This window comes from Molothrus aeneus, chromosome 10 (assembly GCF_037042795.1).
Source record: "Molothrus aeneus isolate 106 chromosome 10, BPBGC_Maene_1.0, whole genome shotgun sequence".
In the NCBI taxonomy this organism is placed as follows: domain Eukaryota; kingdom Metazoa; phylum Chordata; class Aves; order Passeriformes; family Icteridae; genus Molothrus; species Molothrus aeneus.
The window spans coordinates 15,885,931-15,902,793 of record NC_089655.1 but is presented as its reverse complement, the minus strand read 5'-3'; the positions used below and the strand labels follow the sequence as shown (position 1 = coordinate 15,902,793).

General features: G+C 49.9%; 2 protein-coding genes across 2 annotated transcripts; one reads left to right on the top strand and one right to left on the bottom strand.

Moving 5' to 3' along the window:
* Nucleotides 1-1,042: 1,042 nt before the first annotated feature.
* Nucleotides 1,043-6,178, bottom strand: DYNLT2B (dynein light chain Tctex-type 2B). Its single transcript, XM_066556566.1, has 5 exons — nucleotides 6,045-6,178; nucleotides 5,477-5,610; nucleotides 3,801-3,870; nucleotides 2,118-2,181; nucleotides 1,043-1,497 (listed from the first exon to the last, which is right to left on the bottom strand). The coding sequence occupies exons 1-5, from the start codon at nucleotides 6,119-6,121 to the stop codon at nucleotides 1,450-1,452; spliced, it is 393 nt and encodes a 130-aa protein (XP_066412663.1). The 5' UTR covers nucleotides 6,122-6,178; the 3' UTR covers nucleotides 1,043-1,449.
* A 4,932-nt stretch (nucleotides 6,179-11,110) lies between these two features.
* On the top strand, nucleotides 11,111-15,388 carry PDCD1 (programmed cell death 1). Its single transcript, XM_066557016.1, has 5 exons — nucleotides 11,111-11,219; nucleotides 13,192-13,524; nucleotides 13,822-13,974; nucleotides 14,531-14,565; nucleotides 15,170-15,388. Exons 1-5 carry the CDS (start codon nucleotides 11,111-11,113, stop codon nucleotides 15,386-15,388), a joined length of 849 nt encoding a protein of 282 aa, XP_066413113.1.
* Nucleotides 15,389-16,863: the final 1,475 nt, after the last annotated feature.

The following is a 16,863-nucleotide window of genomic DNA, read 5'->3' as shown; positions in this document are numbered from 1 at the left end:
GGGCGGAGCCGCTGCGTGTCCGCCCGGAACCACGGGAAGGGACCGGCCCGTCGTGGGGAAGGCGCGTCCCGGGAATCCGCGCCTGGAACCTCCGTTCCGGCTCGCGACGGTCCTGCCCCGCGGCTCTGCGCGTCACAGAATATCCCGAGCTGGAAGAGACCCACGAGGATCATCGAGTTCAACTCCTGGCCCTACACAGCACCATCCCCAAGAGTCACACCAGGAGCCTGAGAGCCTTATCCAAACGCTTCTTGAGCTCTGCCAGGCTTGGTGCCATAACCACTTCCCTGGGGAGGCTGGTCAGTGCCCAAACACCCTCTGTGGAAAGAACCTTTTCCTGATACCCAACCTAAACCCCCAGGACACAGCTTCAGGCCATTTCCTTGGGTCCTGTCACTGGTCACCCCAGAGAAGAGATCAGTGTCTGCCCCTCTGCTTCCTGCCGTGAGGAGAGGAGACTGATGAAGTCTTTTCTCCGTTCATCCAGTGTATGGATGAATCCGGTGTAAATTCCGGAGGTTCTGGAAGGAGGGAGCTGCCCTGCTTGTCCACACCGATGTGCAGTGCTCTAGCAGTGGCTCAATCTTTCTCCAGGTGAAACACCATCCCTTGGTCTCCAAACATCCACCCTCATATTCTGAAACAATTATAGAGAGATTGGGAAATCACTGCAGTATCTGCTGAAGAGCCTGAGGAGCAGTGATCACTCACAGCATCCACGGGTGCCAAATTGCACCAAACCAAGGAGCACTTACTGCAGGGAGGAGTTCTGGCAGTCACGGGGTGTGTGGGCTGCTGGCCTGACCTAATGTCCTAAATACCTCGACTTTCCATCAATTAATACCATCTCATGTGACACAGCTGGGATTCATAGCCCAATTGTTGTGGGAGTCATAGGAACAAATCTGGATAACCAGAATCAGAAATCAGCTTTATGGATTAATTTACAAAGAATTGTCAAAATGCTCACCTAAGAAATGCAGACAAGCTATCCAGGATAGTGCATCTTGTAGAGTGGAAGAGAATGCCACAAGAGAAGAAATATTAAATACATAGATTTATTATGTTTTTTCTTATAAATATTTCATTAATTTCATAGAAATAAAAATAAAAGTAACAGAACCCTTTCGAGACAAAAGTTGAGTTTGCCTTAGAAGCAATGGCTATTGGCAATATACTTTTAGGACAAAACCAGCACTATATAAAAAACAAAGGGCCATTTAAATAAAGGACATAATAATAATAATATTAATATTGTGTTTAAAGCTATATAAATATCCACAGGGAAGAGGGAATGTTGTAGTGTGTAGCACAGGTGTAGGACGTGCTTCGTAGAGCAGTTAATTGTGTTATGTACTAAAGGAAGAATATGATGTTTTTCTACTTAAAAATAAAATACTCCAAAGCATTCTCCCCAACGTCCATCCTTCTGTGCAATGTTTGTCACCTTCAGTAGTAGAAGCAGCCAAATGCAGCCACCACACAAAACAGACTGTCCTGGGGAAAACAGAGAAAGGCTCTGTGTTAGTCAAGGCAAGCTTTTTTTATTCTAGTGGAACAGGCAAACATCAGGGAACATTTAGACCAGATCATAACTGTATGGTAATATATAGCAATTTTCTGTCTTTTATTTAAGTTTCTTATTCACCTCACTTGTGGTGTAACCCAGTTGAGTGCATCTGAATGCCAGAAGCACCTCAATTTCATCCATCCACACACACACAGGTATCAGGTGTCAGTTTAAAATAAAATAATAATAAAGTAAAACCTTGACTTTGGCTCAGTCCTGGATTTCAGCCATGCTCCATGACTGCAGTTCAGCAAAGTATGTAAGAAAAGACTTTGTCTCTTGTGCTTTCTCTCCCCACCAGTAAATGGTGTGACTACAATGACTTTTGTACTGTACTGTGTCACCTACTCAGGGGAGAACTTTTACTATGTTGGCTGTTATAGTTAAGTATGTTTTGTCAACAAGGATGTAAAACAGGCTGTTTCAATAATCTTGATTCCTTCCTTCTAGCAGTTGTTTCTTTTCTGCTCCATATTTAAGGTCACTCTGCCTCTCATACAAAAGCAAGTAGCCTTGCACTTCCCATGAGAATCCAGCCCACACTTACGTTCATGAACACGTCGTGAGCACAGCTGTCAGTGTCAGCGTCCCAGAAACATCGTGCAGCCATGCTAGACAAAGGAGCCAGACAGGGACATTACCCAGAGTTCATGTGTAATGACCTAAGTGATCACAGATACTTCCCTTGAAAACAAAACTGAGCTTGCTTTAAAGGTAATGGCATTGGGAAGTATGCTCCTGAATCCCAAGCCTAGTTTTCTACTGCTGAATTCTACCACATGCTGTAATCCCCTCTGTATGTGCTCCACTTTCAAACTCATCAGCTCTCAACCCTGCCACCTTCCCTGTGCAGCAGGGCTAGAGATCTCATTGCTGTGGTGCTTAAGAATCTTTGACTTCTGGCCTATGCATATCAGGGGCTAATTTAGCTTATTTGTTCTTGTCCTTCACCTCCTGCACCCTCATGGCACATACTCCCAAGTTATTTATAGGGAGTTATCGTATTCCTTGGCAGATACCATGAGACCACGACCTCTTCAAGTCTTTTTGTATCTATACCCTCTGCTCCCTGACTATCCCGATGGACTTCTACACCCAAGCCCTATCCTGAGCACAAACAACCAGACCATAACAGGATATTGCATGGGAGATCTTGCTGCTGCCTTGTCTAAAGGCATTGACATTCCCTTTTCTCTGCTGCAAGGCTCCCACTCCCTGCCTGCCCCAGTGAGCCTCAGCTGACAGGATTCCTTTTGGGACACAGTCCCATCATGTATGAATGACTGTACTAAGGTGTATTTTGCATTAAGGATGTCAGTGATTGTGTTTCAATATTGCCTCCTGTCTGTTGCAAACTGGAAAATTTCAACTGCTCTGTCAGCCTGTGTGGCTGGACTTCACATTTCAGATCAGACCACCTGAACACTGAACTGTTCACCCTGGCACAGTGCTTGTGGAGCAGCCTGCCTGCAGACAGACATTCCTGACAAAAGCCTGAGCAGCAGGTACAGGTACTCCTCTCTGACCTCCAGAACAGGGAGGCAGCAGATCTGATTACAGCTCTGCTGCACTTATCTTCTGCTGGAGTACCAGGCACAATAATAAAGATAAGCCCAGAAGATAAAGCATATAAGCCTTGTGAGCTGCTCCCTTTTGTCTTCTCCCTACCCATGAGTAATGGAAAGCTACAGCCCACTATTGCAGCCAAGAGGAATTCTTTCATCTGACTGCAGGCATCTGGAGCTGACTGCAAGTGCTCAGCACCCACATGGGAATCTAGGCTTGGTTCCCATGGCAGTATTGCAGTGGGATTATAGAAATTGAAACTTCTGAAAAATGTAAATGAAGTGCTTATGGAAGCTTTCTGGCTTTAGACAGAAGTGAGTTACCACGGCTTTTGTGCTCTAGCGGGGCCTCAGGAATGGATGAGGGGTGTACCCTAATTCATCATGAATACAACACAAAATGCTTCTACCACACTCCTCAAAAATGATTTTCAGCATTTCAGCTTGCTAAGAACCACTATAGAGCCAATTATCACTGGCTAATTCAACCAATCACAACCTAAGCACTCAAGTTGCCACTAAAAGGGAAAAGAAAGTGATTTACACTTCATCATCTGCAGACAGATCTTTGTAGCAAGGGAAGTTGGAAGCAGCTTCCAAAGGAAAAAACTACACCTAAACCCCGAAAACATGCTAGAAATACAAATAGAAGATGCAAAACTTACTTCACTCCTTCTCCTCTCTGCTCTCCAATGACAACCTGCACCACCATCTTGTACCTGTCAAATCCCTCCTCTGGAAAGAGAAAAAAATAATAGTGAGAGTAATAACTTTTTAAAAATATGAGCCCAAGACAGGACCCTGAAAGCTAAAGATTTCTGGCTACAAAGCAAGTGGCTGTACAAGCCTATGCAAGTACCCAAGTGGACAGACTGCCTTGCAAAGCTCCATTTTCCCAGTATGGAGTACCATTGTTTTGCTGGAGTTGAAGAGTGAACAGTGTAGTTGGCATCCATCAGAAGATGCATCTTAAGGCACTGGACACCCCTGAGCAGATACACTGTGGGTCAGCATTCTTCTTTGACAACTTTCAAGAACTGGCCACATGGAAAAAACACAAACAAGGCTGCTGGTGGACAAAATGCAATTTGAAAAAAACTGTCTTATTTTAAAACTGTTTGATGCAAAGGTATTGTGAGATTCTTCTGCCACACAGGTGTTTCCTTTGCTCCTGAGTGGTATAAAAGGCCACATAATAGCTGTGTTATTTTTGTGTCTTCAGAGATATGCTATTGTTTCACAACAGTAAAAAGTAAAAAGTACCTCTGGGGCACAGGCCAGATCTAATCAGGCCATGGCAATGTTCCAAAAGCCAAATCAGAACAAGCATGTTTGAAATCAAACATAGATCCCAATGCCTGTTTTCAACAAAGCAGTGTCCCGGGACGACTCCAGCACTCTGTTTCCACTGGAGGACTGAACACAGCAGGCTGGCTCTGCTAACATCCAACACGTCAATGCTTATCAGAGATGCCAGCTGATAAGAGTGGCCACCCCGGGCCAGCCTAGCTTCAGGCTGCTGCCACTGTGGTTACACATTACTGAAGCCAAGCCCTGTGTAGAGGAGCTCAGCGTGAACACGTGCAGGGACTACAGCCGCTGCTGCTGGCTTTGAAGCAGATGTGTAATTCTGGGAGAAGCACAAATGCACGGCTCCTGCCGAGGGTGACCGCGCGGCTGTGCCACCACGGCAGGCCAGCCCAGCAGGTGGAGCACCAGCGTGTCCCCAGGAAGAACGGGGAGAAAATGTCCGTGGCAGCACACACATCCACATACTTATTCCAGCACAAAACTCAGGAAACACCTGCTGGTGCCTGCACTTTTCTTCTTGAACTCGAAAATGCTGGAGGGCATCCTGTGCAGCAGCACAACCTTTTTCCAGAGCTGTGAGGCTGTAGTCACACCCCTTCTGGGCTGACTGCTCCTCTCTCCCTGTTCCCTGCGCCCCCTGAGCCTTGTTCTGATCTCCACTGCTATTCCAGCTCTGATCTAACTCACAGCAGGAAAAGAGCAGGAATGGTTCTGTTTATGGAATCAAAAAGCAATGAAACATCACTTCTTTCTTCTCTCTAATGCAGCTGCTTTCCCCCTGCAGACCCTCCAAGTTTGACATCACACACCTGCCAAGTTATACGAAAACAAATCTTGTCTGCTTGAATTAGATCTCCAGTTCTGCAGGCAAGGAATGCACATATATAGGGCAGACTGCTTCATACCAGCAGACACGAGTCAGGCAACGGGGAAGGAATACATTTCAAGAATAAAGGAAGAAAGAGGGATCACGTCAAAAGGGAGAGGACATGGCAAGAAAAGAAATTACATCCCCAGCAGACCTCCTTACCTTTCAGTCTGTCTTTTATTGTGTCTGATAAAGACTTTGTAAGCTCAGGCATTTCTTCTGGTTTGTACTGTACATCGGTCAGCTTCTCCTTCAGTATCGCACGGATGCATTCTTTTACTGTGGAGGACTTAAATCTATCATGGCAAAAAAAAAAAAGTAATTAAAAAAAAAAAAGTGGAAAACTTCGCACACAATGTGTAGAAACACACGCAATGCCACTCCTGGGAAAATACAGCTTTCGTGTATTAGAGAAAAATGATAGATGAAAAAAAAGCTCCACTAAAATGGAGATATTGCCAAAAGCCAAACACCTATCAACAGGGGTGAAACCAGCCGCACTGGAAGTTGCCCCTCCAGCAGCACCCCCCACTCGAGTGGGTGTAAAGCTGGTGAGGGAGCCCGGTGCCCCCCAAGCCCTCGGTGCTCCCCATTCCCCACCCCCGCTCTACCTCACGCCCAGGGACGCCCTCCCGCCATTCCCACCGCAGCTCCACATTCCCACCGGGGCCCACCCGCCCCAATCCAAAGTTCCCCATCGTGCTGGCCCCTCTTTCCCCGGCGGCCTCACCGGTGCTGGAGGCTGGGCCGCAGGCTGTACGTGTTCTCGGCCCTCTGGGCCCCCTCGTCCGGGCCCAGCTCGCCCATGGCCCCGCAGGCCCCGGCGTTGGTTACCGGGACAACCGCGGCGCTTCCGCCGCCGCTTCCGCCGCGCGGCACCGCCCGGGCACGGCTGCCCGGGGTGCGGTACTGCGCTTGGAGTGTGTCCCTGCAGCCTGGGGTGTCATTTTGTACTGGAAAAGAAAGCAAGAAAAAGAAAAAGAAAAAGAAAAAGAAAAAGAAAAAGAAAAAGAAAAAGAAAAAGAAAAAGAAAAAGAAAAAGAAAAATAGAAAAAGAAAAAGAGAAAAAGAAAGAAAAAAAGAAAAAAAAAGAAAAAAAGAAAGGAAAAAGATATAAAGAAAAGAAAGAAAGAAAGAAAGAAAAAAGAAAGAAAAAGAAAGAAAGAAAGAAAGAGAAAGAAAGAAAAGGTGTTGTTTTTTTTTTTTTGCAATAAGACTTGTTAAATTAAGTAGTTGGTAAATAAGTGTTAAATAATTGCAGGCTGTAAAAATTGTAAAATTTTGCAATGGCTTGTAGAAGATGCTGAGGTGCTGGAGCAAGTCTAGAGAAGGGCAGTGGAGCTGGGGAAGGTCTGGAGCACATATCTTGTGAGGAGCAGCTGAGGGAGCTGGGGGTGTTTAGTCTGGAGAAGAGAAGGCTCAGGAGGGACCTTATCCCTCCCTACAATTCCCTGAAAGGAGGGTGCAGCCAGGCGAGGGTCAGCCCCTTCTCCCAAACAACCAGCAACAAGATGAGATGGCACAGCTGTTCCAGGGGAGGTTTAGGTTGGACATTAGGAGGAATTTCTTCATCATAGAAAGGGTGATTAATATGGGAATGGACTGCCTAGGAAGATGGTGGAGTCACTGTCCCTGGAGGTGTTTAAGGAAAGACTGGATGTGGCACTTAATGCCATGCTGTAGTTGTCATGGTGGTGTTGAGTCATAGGTTGGATGTGACGATCTCAGAGGTCTTCCCCAGCCTGATTCATTCTGTGATTCTGTAAGTAAAGGGTTTGAAGAGGTTGCTGCCTGGGCTGTGGCTGGAGGTATGATGGGGAGAGAGTGGGGTAAGACAGCCTGGCCTCACTGGGTGCTTCCCTGGTGCCCCCCTTCTGCCCCAAACCAGCCAGCAGCCACAGCCCCGGCACTCAGCCTTGGCCAGGGCTTGGAGGCTCCCTTCCTGCCTCTGTACAACATATCCCAGACATCAGGGAGGAGATCCCAGCCTTGCTTCTTTCCTCCAGCAACTTCTTCAATCCTCCATAAAGGCCTAAAATTCTTGCTCCCCAGAATCCTACCCCTTGTGCCCTTTTCCCTGCCCATAGCTGGTGTGTGTCACAGGGAAGGCTGCATGTGCTGCAGCCCCTGCTGAGAAGCTGACATTCTGTTTCCTCTGCAGGTTATCTCGAAGCAGCGATCTTTGCGATCGATTGTGCTTCCCACGTGCAGCGGATGACACGGCTGAGAAAGGTCCCTGTGTGCCTCACCCAGCTCCGAGTGGAAACAGTGTGAAGGCACAGCCAGTGCTGCTGTGGAGTGATGCTGCTGCCCCAGATGAGAGGCGGGAGTGGGCCATGAACTGTGACAGGGCTAGGTGTGCCTGGAGGTGTCCCTCAGGTACAAGGAGGTGTGAGGTTGCCCCAGGAGGAAAGGGGAATCACTGCCAGAGTTTTGCTTGGGATGCACAGGCATATCCTAGCTGGTGCCATATGCTGCCCCAACCTGCTCTGAGCATGGATGGGTTGCTGAGACCCTGAGCAGCAGCAGCTCATAATTTCCACAGACTTTACCAGCACCTCTTGCTAGAGATGGACCGTCAGAGTCCTTAGTACCACTGGGCTGGGTGTCAGCTCTGCCCGCCAGCAGGAACACTCACTGCCATGCTGGAAGTGACATAGGTCCCTTGCCATACCCATGTGTCACCTTCCCATCACAGTTACCATTGCTCTGCCCAGGCCCTGCTGGTTTCTGCTTGTTAAGTAACAGTTTTGTGTCTCTGTTCCATCCCTGTACTTACTCACTGCTTACCGCTGCTTACTCACAACCACAGGACGCTGCCTGTCCCCACAGGGTCAGATGTTGCTGCTCATGCAAATCGTTTGCAGAGACCTTCATAATTTCTGATAAGTATCTGAAAGACCTCAAGATTCTGTATTTATTTGCAAACACTATTAACCGTTTCCTCCTCTCACCCCAGCCACTCAGCTGCCTGGGTCAGACCCACAGATGTGAATTCAGTTAAACCGCTGGGGGAAGGATCTTTGGAACATGTGGGCTTCTCTTCCTCAGCATCTTTTTGTGGCAGTTTGTGTTTCCTCTTTCACCTGGGAAGCAATGCTTTCCCTGGGCTTCAAGGTCACGCACCTCTGGGCTTCAGTCAGCTCCATCAGAGATGTTTGATCACAGCTTTCTTTTTCATCCAGTTTTTCAGTGCTCCTTAAATACCCCAGCTGCTTTTAAACCATTTTGGGGCTGACTCTCTACCCTTTGAGGTGAGTGCTCAGGTGACAGCTGTGTGCTGCAGCAGTGATGGCTGCAGAAGACCAGGTCCTCCTCTGGGTCTCAGATAGAACTCAGCAGCTTCTGGCTGGAGAAAACCAATGACATTTGTGCTCCAATGAACTGGTGTGACATGTGCTTGCTGAAGTTGCTGTTTCTTAGTTTTAAATAACTGTCTTCTCACTTATTTCTGCTTGTCCTTACTTTTTAGACTTCATTTTCATCTTTTGGTGGACAAATAGAAAAGGACTGTCCTATGCAATTTGCCATGCTCCAACTCACAGAAAGAATTTATATTTTTTTAAGCACCAAAGGACCTTTTTATGACCTTGTCAGCAAACTCCAAGATGTACCATCTACCCCATTGGGCTGGGGCAGATTTACCAGCACAAGAAGGGAGCTGCATCATGGTTGGAGCCAGGCTGTTTTCCTTCATGCTGGACAACTTGGTGGAGGAGCCAGGGTGAGCTGTGCTGGTCTGGCAGGCTGCAAGCAGGGTTCAAAGCCTGCCTGAAGCCCCAGGGCTGCTGTGGGGCTGGGGCCGTGCTCGTCTGCAATGCTGACACCTGAGCTGCAATGCTGACACACTTCACGTTCCTCCACAGCAGCTTCCTAGCAGCTTGATCTTTTCTTTTCTTTTATTCTTTTCATCACCATGAGTTTTTGTTTCAGAGAAAAGGGCATCTTGCCATTGTTAGTTTCTCATGGACACAGCAGCCTCCCCGCCCTGGGTACCAGTTTATACCTATTGCAAGTGTGCATTGGAAAGTTTGAGCAATTTGTGCTATGATTCTAATCAGCCCTCCGCTGCTGCCACACGGGGTGGGGAGGATGAGCCAGTTTTTCCTGCCTATCCCCCTGGCTTGCTAAGTTGTGATGTTGGTAGTGATATCCATCACATCTTCCACTTCTAGAAACCAAAACATGTGGCAAGTGCCAAACAAGCCTCCCCACACCTGGCTCAAGTGCCTGGTGTCATCATTTGGGGACATAAAGCCTCAAGGTGGAAAAACGTCCTTGCTGTCAGTTTCCTTATTTTCTGGGGTTCACTTCAGCTTAGTTTAGTTTAGTCAGGGTTTTTTTAGTGGGAATCTAGGAAATTATGAAGGAAGAGGTGATGTCCAAGTCAAAACCCACGTGCACCATTGTACATGATGGAGAGCTCTTCCTTTTGCCACCCATCCAGGCAGCATGGTGGCCTCTGGCCAGGTGGGGTAGAGAGGTGACAAGGTGGTCACAGCACCCAGTCTGGCTCTGCAGCTCAAGTAGTACCAGCAGCTCATGAGAAAGGAGTGATGCTGCAAATGTCAGGAGGAGACTGGAAAAGAGGACCAAGACAGGCTGGACTGAGCCACCGTCCCAGGGTGAGCCCTGTCTGCCCCAGCTCAGAACCCCCTCCTTGGCCATCCCAGTTTGGCCATCCTTGTGGTATGGTGTTTTTGGCTGAACCTGATGGTCCTAGAGGTCTTTTCTAATTTTAATGATTCTATGATTTCATGATTCTATGAAATTAGGGGTGGCTGCCCCAGCCCACTTGCCTGCCAGGGACATATTTGAAAGTGATAGGTGAGCAAGCCCCAGCCCCACAGCTTGTTTGTGGAAGTTTGGAAAAATAATGAAGTCATCATTAGAATCACATCCTTCTTATTAATTTTCAGTTACTAATTTTCCCCTGACACTTTCCAAAATTGTGGGGCACCGAGGCTGTGTTTTAGAGAAATGGAAGAGCGTGCTTTCACCGCTGGTTATTTCCTTTGCCAGTATTAAGTCAGTGTGGTGAGAGGGGAGCATGGATGGCAAAAAGTTACAGAAGTCTTCTGCCTCAATAATAGCACCCTGGCCCTGGGCACCTACCCTTGCTCTCTTCAAATCTGAGAAGAAAAACACCTAAGGAGGCAAAACTCATCCTCCTCCCCCTCCTCATCTCCCAGCTATCCCATCCTGGTGGGAGCAGCCTACAACAGGTGTCCCATGGCTTCTCAGACCCTGTCCACCCTACAGGGAGTCCCATGGCTTCTCAGACCCTGTCCACCCAGTGCCACATGTCCCACAACCCCACTGCCTTGGGCACCCCGTGGGAGCACCTGTGAATGCCTGGGAACCCAAGATGACTTTTACTTACAGGCCAGGCTCAGAGCTGAGGACTTGTCCCTTGTGGTCCCTGCCTCTTCCATCCCTGGAAGCTTTCCCCAAAAAGGGGTGCAGGCTCAGAACAGCTGTTGTATTAAGCTGTCCCCACTGCTTGGCAGCTGGGTACCTGCATGGGCACATGCCAGGAGCGTGCAGGGAGGGGAAGGGGCCAGGTCTGGCTCAGCTGATCCTTGCTTCTGTGGGGAGGAAGCTGGGGGCGGGAGGCAGCCCGGGTTTCCCTCTGGGGCAGAGATGGGTACGTTTCATTTCCACCCAGCCCTCGCTGTGTACGACAGAGAACAAACTGCCGCTGTGGGGAAGGAAGCACGGAGAGAGCCGGGAGCGTCACAGCGCACACAGCACAGCACCTCCCTCCTGCCTGGGCGGGGGACACAGCAGCTCTGCATGGCTCCAGGGGCCTCAAAGAAGTCGTGGAGCAGTGTGGAGGTGGCCCTGGTTGACCTCTGTGCCATCCTGCTCTGCTGTGGGCCGATGCTGACCTGCTGCCGCCGGGGTAGGTACAGGAGTGTGGCGGGCTCACTGGCATGGCCATGTCGTTTGATGCTGGTGGAAAATGTCTAAGGGCAGGGAGCTTTGTAGTTAAAAATTAGCTCTGGTATCAAGAAGGCAGAAACCTCAAAGCTTTTCGGTATGTGCAGCTGAAGCAAAGGACTTGGGGATTCTTGGGGCAGAAATGGGATTAAAGGATGGAGAAGAGGACAGGACACCAGACTGTATTGTGACACGGTGACAGTGGTTGGAGCTTGGTGTTGAACTTATGGATTTGCCAGTGGGGTGTGGGGTTTTCTTTCTAGCTCTTGTGGCTTCAGTTTGTGCCCTTGGGCTGCAACTCCTGGTTTGGACTTGATCCTGAGGGATCCAGGGTCCTTGCTCTGGGTGAACTTTGTGGGAGAAGGAGAGGTTGAATGGAAGGTGTGAGTCTGGGCAGGGTCAGTGAGAGCTCTGATGAAGCTGTGTCTCCCTTTCCTTCCAGCCCGCTGTTTCTTTGGTGGATTAATGTATTTTTTGCCTAGAGGGTGGGCAGAGGGCTGGGTGTCCCTTGGAGCAGATGTTACCTCTGGAGCTGGGAAGATACAGGAAAACGTGTAAACCCAACATCTACTTTCAGAAGTTGTCTGAATGCTTCATTCATTGTTGGCAGCGGCACTAGTAGGAAATAAAGCCCTGAACCTGCCAAATATTTCCTGTTAAACACAAGAAATCCAAACCATGGCAGAAATCCCATCTCTTGGTGTGGACACTGCCACAGCCAGTGCCACCTGTGGGAATTGGGGCACTTCTCTCCTTCCCTCTTCCTGTTTGGTCTCAACCCTCATTTCTCAACTCAGTTTTCCATCTGATCTTGTATTTATTCACAGAATTTCCAGGTTCCTTTTCTGGTTGGTGATGCTGAGGTTATGGTCCTAATGGCTTCAGGGCAGAGTTGGGGGACGGGAGGGACTTTCTGACTCTGTGTGCAAGCCCTGGGGCTGCTTTCAGTGGTGAATTCTAAAAGGGGAAGGCAAATTTCCTTTGACACACTTTTCAAAGCCATAGTGGTTTGAATAGCTTGGTTGGGTGACCCTTGTGAAAAAGGCTTCTTCCCACTTTTCATTGTTCTGAACAGAAATAATTACAGCAGCTGTTCTGCTGTGTGGGACTGGCTGAAGCAGGACACTGTGTGCCTGGCCCACGTTCACAGCATTCCCACCACGCAGGATGGATGAACCCACCGGAATAGTGGGCAGGGAAATGAGGGGAAGCAGCAGGGCTGGTGCTAAAGCAGAGGAGCCTGTGGCTGTGGCTGGCTGGATTCTGTGTTGGGAACAGCCTGGCAAGCCCAGCTGGAGCCCCGGGACCTGGCTGCCCACGCACACATAAGGAGAGGACAAGCCCCTGGAAAGGGATGGCACTGTAAGCTCCAGGTTGTTCTTCCTTGTCAGGTGGTCTCAGGCTGGAGATGACAAATACTGTGCCATGGGCAGCCCCTGCCTGCTCTGAGCTCCCAGCATTGTGTAGTGGACAGAGCCAGAGCATCCCAGCAGGCAGCCAGGCATGTGATGGGCTGCACCACAGGACACCACTGCCCCAGCCTGGGACTCTGTCCTTCTGCTCACTTTCAGAGTCAACCTCAGCTGGAGAGATGATGACTCAGACATGAGCATACAGCATATATTTAAAAATAATACAACCCCCAAAGTCTGTTTTCCCTGGTACAGGTGTTCAGTTCTAATTTTAGGTAGCCCAGAGCACAATTTGGTCTGCTGAAACTGTTTCACAGTACAGTTGCTACCTCTGAGAGTCCCTCTCCAGCCAGCAGGCATACATTTGGAATGGCAGAGACATGGAGTGATGTACCTGCCCATGTCCCAGAGTGATGATGTGGACTGGGCTTGCATCCCTGGCTCCCACACAGGGTATGGCTGTTTCTGAGACCTGTGCCTGCTGTAACCATGTCTGCTCCTTGTATCCTCTCTCCCAAACAGTGACCATCTCCCCAGCAGTGTTAACTCTCTCTGAAGGTGACAAAGCCACTTTCTTCTGCAATATCTCCATGGAGAATGACTCTGGTTCAGAGTACAGCCTCAATTGGTACAAGGAGACCAACCACAGCCAAGCCCAGAAAACTGCTGAGATCAGCCGATACAAGCCCATGACAGAGACAGAGAAGTACCGACTCATCAACCACACTCCTGTCTTTGAGATTGAGATCCTGAACCTCCACCAGAATGACTCAGGCTCCTACTACTGTGGACTGATCACCTTCTATGAGCCTGATAAAGTGATGGAGAGCAAGAGGGCCCAGCTGATAGTCACAGGTCAGCCTGGGGGCTGAGCTGATGGGGATGGGTCCCAAGCCTGTTGTAGCACCAGTGGTTAAGGCAGGCAGTAATCTGCTGGCAGAGGACCTGACATGGGTCAGGAGAGCACAGCCCTGCCCTGTCCTGTCTCCTTTGCACCCTGGAGGACAAATGGGACTATGGCAGCCTACCTGGCACTGAGCCCTTTCTGAGGACAGCCTCATGTTCCCCTCGTGCCTTTCACAAGGACTGGAGAGGCCATGTTACACACCTGACCTGCTGTTTTGTTCCCCCTTTTTTGAATGCCTATTGCAGCAACCCCCCAGGTGAACGCTACTGACGAGCCGGAGATGGAGGAAGGCACCCCCTCAGAGCACATCAAGGCCATGCTCCTGGGCATCCTCCTGCTGGCTGGAGTGGTTGTGCTGCTGATCTTCGGCTACCTCACCTTCACATACAGGAGAGGAGGTATGATTCCCCTGGAGGCCACGCAAACCCAGTTTGGAACCTGGGGTCAGCCAGATGTCTGCAGCTGCCTGGGGTACATGGACTGGTTCAATGTGCTAAACTCAGCTGTGGCATGCCCCTGTGGGACAGATATCTCCATGCTGGGAGGAGAGGGGTGCTTTGAGCCCTGCTTGCCCTTTGTAGAGCCCCCGGACCATGTGCAGTGGCTCTACATCACTCGTTAATGTTGTGCCTTAATGGTGCACTCGAATCCCTCCCATGCACCTTGCCCAGGTACCTTTGGAGCACCTCACCCTGCTGCAGCACAGGGCATCACCTCAGAAATGCCACAGGCACCCAAGGACTCACAGAGAGTTCTGCTGCACTCCACTAATCCCAAATCAAACCCTAGACTGTGGGCTGATGTCTCACTTGTCCTCATAATGCTCAGGGTGTTAGGCCCTGTGGACAAGGAGGATGTGTGGTGAAAAGATTGTGGTGTCCAGTGCTCTTGAGTGGGGCTGGGCCAGCTTACACGGCACACAAACCCATTCTAATCAAGTGTGTTACTTTGCAGATGTGCAGAAACCACCGAGTGAAAACATGCCAGTGGTGAGTTTTCTGCCTCTGTCACCCTGCTGTGCTGCAGGAGAGCACTATGGCATCACTGGGGCAAGGAGGGTGCTGGGCCTTCCTTTATCAGCTCTTCACAAGCATCTCACGTCTGTCTTCTCTGCTGCTGCTTGATCTTTTCTGCACAGCTACAACTGCTTTTCTGCACCTGGAGCAGCACAGCCCCATCACAAAATCAAAATAAAACTACCTAAGATAGGATGTGACTCTCTAATCCAATTCTTCTTCAAAGCAGGCTTCTCTTTGACAGTGGATTGTGTTACTGTAGAGAATGGGAGGATGTTTCCCTCCAATGTATCAAGATAAAATTTATTTTGCTGCAGCTGGTGCCTGCTTTCCTCTCTCTTTAGCCAGGCACCTCTAGGAGGGATCTGTTTCCATCTTCTCTCCCAAACCCATTCATTAGGTGGCTGAAGGGAGTCAGTAGTTCTGCCCCAGGTCTGTGCATCTTTCTGCTGTGTATCACTCTCACTCTCCCATGATGCTTCAGAGCTGATTTTGGCACTTGCTGTAAGAATGGGCTTGTGGTGGGGATGGTGGGTACCTCTGGAGGCTGCACCACCACGATGAGGTTACCTTGCAGAAGGAAGAGAAGCCCCCCGAGGTGTTCGTATCCACAGTGGACTATGGTGTGCTGGAGTTTCAGCGGGACCAGCACAGCCCAGTGCCCCCCAAGACTCAGCCAGCTGAGCAGACTGAATATGCCACCATCATCTTCCCTGAGGAGAAACCTGTCACACCAGAGCGTGGCAAGAAACACCGGGAGGAGAGGACACGACAGCTGCCATCACAGCCCTGCTGAGGGTCAGAGTCCCTCCTCACCAGGGTGTGGGCATGAACAGGCTGCCCCAGCCCCTCAGTCTGGGAAAATCCAGCATATCAGGACTAAAGCAACGGAGATGCTGCTGCTGGAGTCAATATTGAACAGTCCTGGCCACAATGTTGTTGTGTCCATGGGGTGGGTACCACAGGATCAGGAAGGTCCCTGCTGTGCTCCATGTGCTGCCTCTTCACTCAGGGCAGGCAGAATGGGCTGGGGCAGAGCAGTGATGCCAACAGGTCTGTCCCAAAGGTGACTTACAGTATTCTACCTCTACCCAGTGCTCTCTGGAGTAGCCATGCTGCTTCCCTGCCCTAGGTCTGAGCCAACTATCAAAGCATGACTGTTGAAGAAAGTGCTGGAGATCAGAACTGGAGTGAATCCTGTGAGATGCTGCTCACAGGAGCCCAAGGCTTCTTGTAAGCTTCTTGCTCGGAGCAGAGGCTGCCCTATGTACTGCTATTCAGAAATCCCTGGGAAGCAGGCAGCTGGTCTTCTGCCTGTCTCCAGGCATTTTCCTCCTCTACATGAGGGGTAATCTATCCCTGTGTCCCTCCCTCCCCAGGTGGGAGTCAGATATGGCCATGGGGGTGAATAAAGAGTTTTGCATCCAGGAGTTTGTTAACTCGTGATGGCAAGTGCGTGGGCAGGCAAATAACGGCTCTTGCAGTGCAGGGCAGAGCTGGGAGGTGGCAGCATCTGTTGTGGTTCCTGGGCCTCTCCGTGACATATGCAAGCTGCTCTTCCACAAAGCTGCTCTTAAGAATTTAGAGAGATCAATGCTCGTTTTCTCCTTGCCCCTGTCTGAGCAGGGGCATGGCTGCAGGGGCATGGCTGCCCCTGCCATGTCACCCAGGCATGGCTGCAAGCCAACACTCTTCCTTAATCAGGCTTGTCTTGGGGCACTCACCCACTCCATGGGGATGAGCATCCCTGCTGTGCCAGGGGTCTGGCTGCCATTAGCCAGGGCAAAGCTCATACCGTGGTGCTCAGTGCAGCTTTTTTGGCTTCAAACTTCCACTTTCTCTCTTGAAAGAGATGCGCTACGTGCCAGAAACCAGAGCGGAAAGAAGTGACAGCTGCTTGAGAGAGGAGAAACCCCAGTAAGGAGTGGCTTTGGAGGCAGCAGAGGCTTGCCAGGAGAGTGTGAAACTCAGTGAAAACTGAGAAGAGTCACTTGCATCTTACACTTTGGCAGCACTGTCAGCAGGTTTCTTCCTCCCTTACCCCCCAGTAAAACCAGCACAGCCTTGTGGGAGCCAACCTGGGCACTGGGGGAAGGGGTGAGGCAAGCCAGGCACCATATCTTGTACTCTGTGGGGACTGGAAAGTCCATGAGAAACTTCCAGAGGGGACTAGATGGGATAAATATCCATTTGGGATAGCTTTCACCTTTCTTCAGGGTAGGACAGTGGACAGGGTGTCCCCTTTGGTCCCCAGTGCTGCTGAAGGCTCCC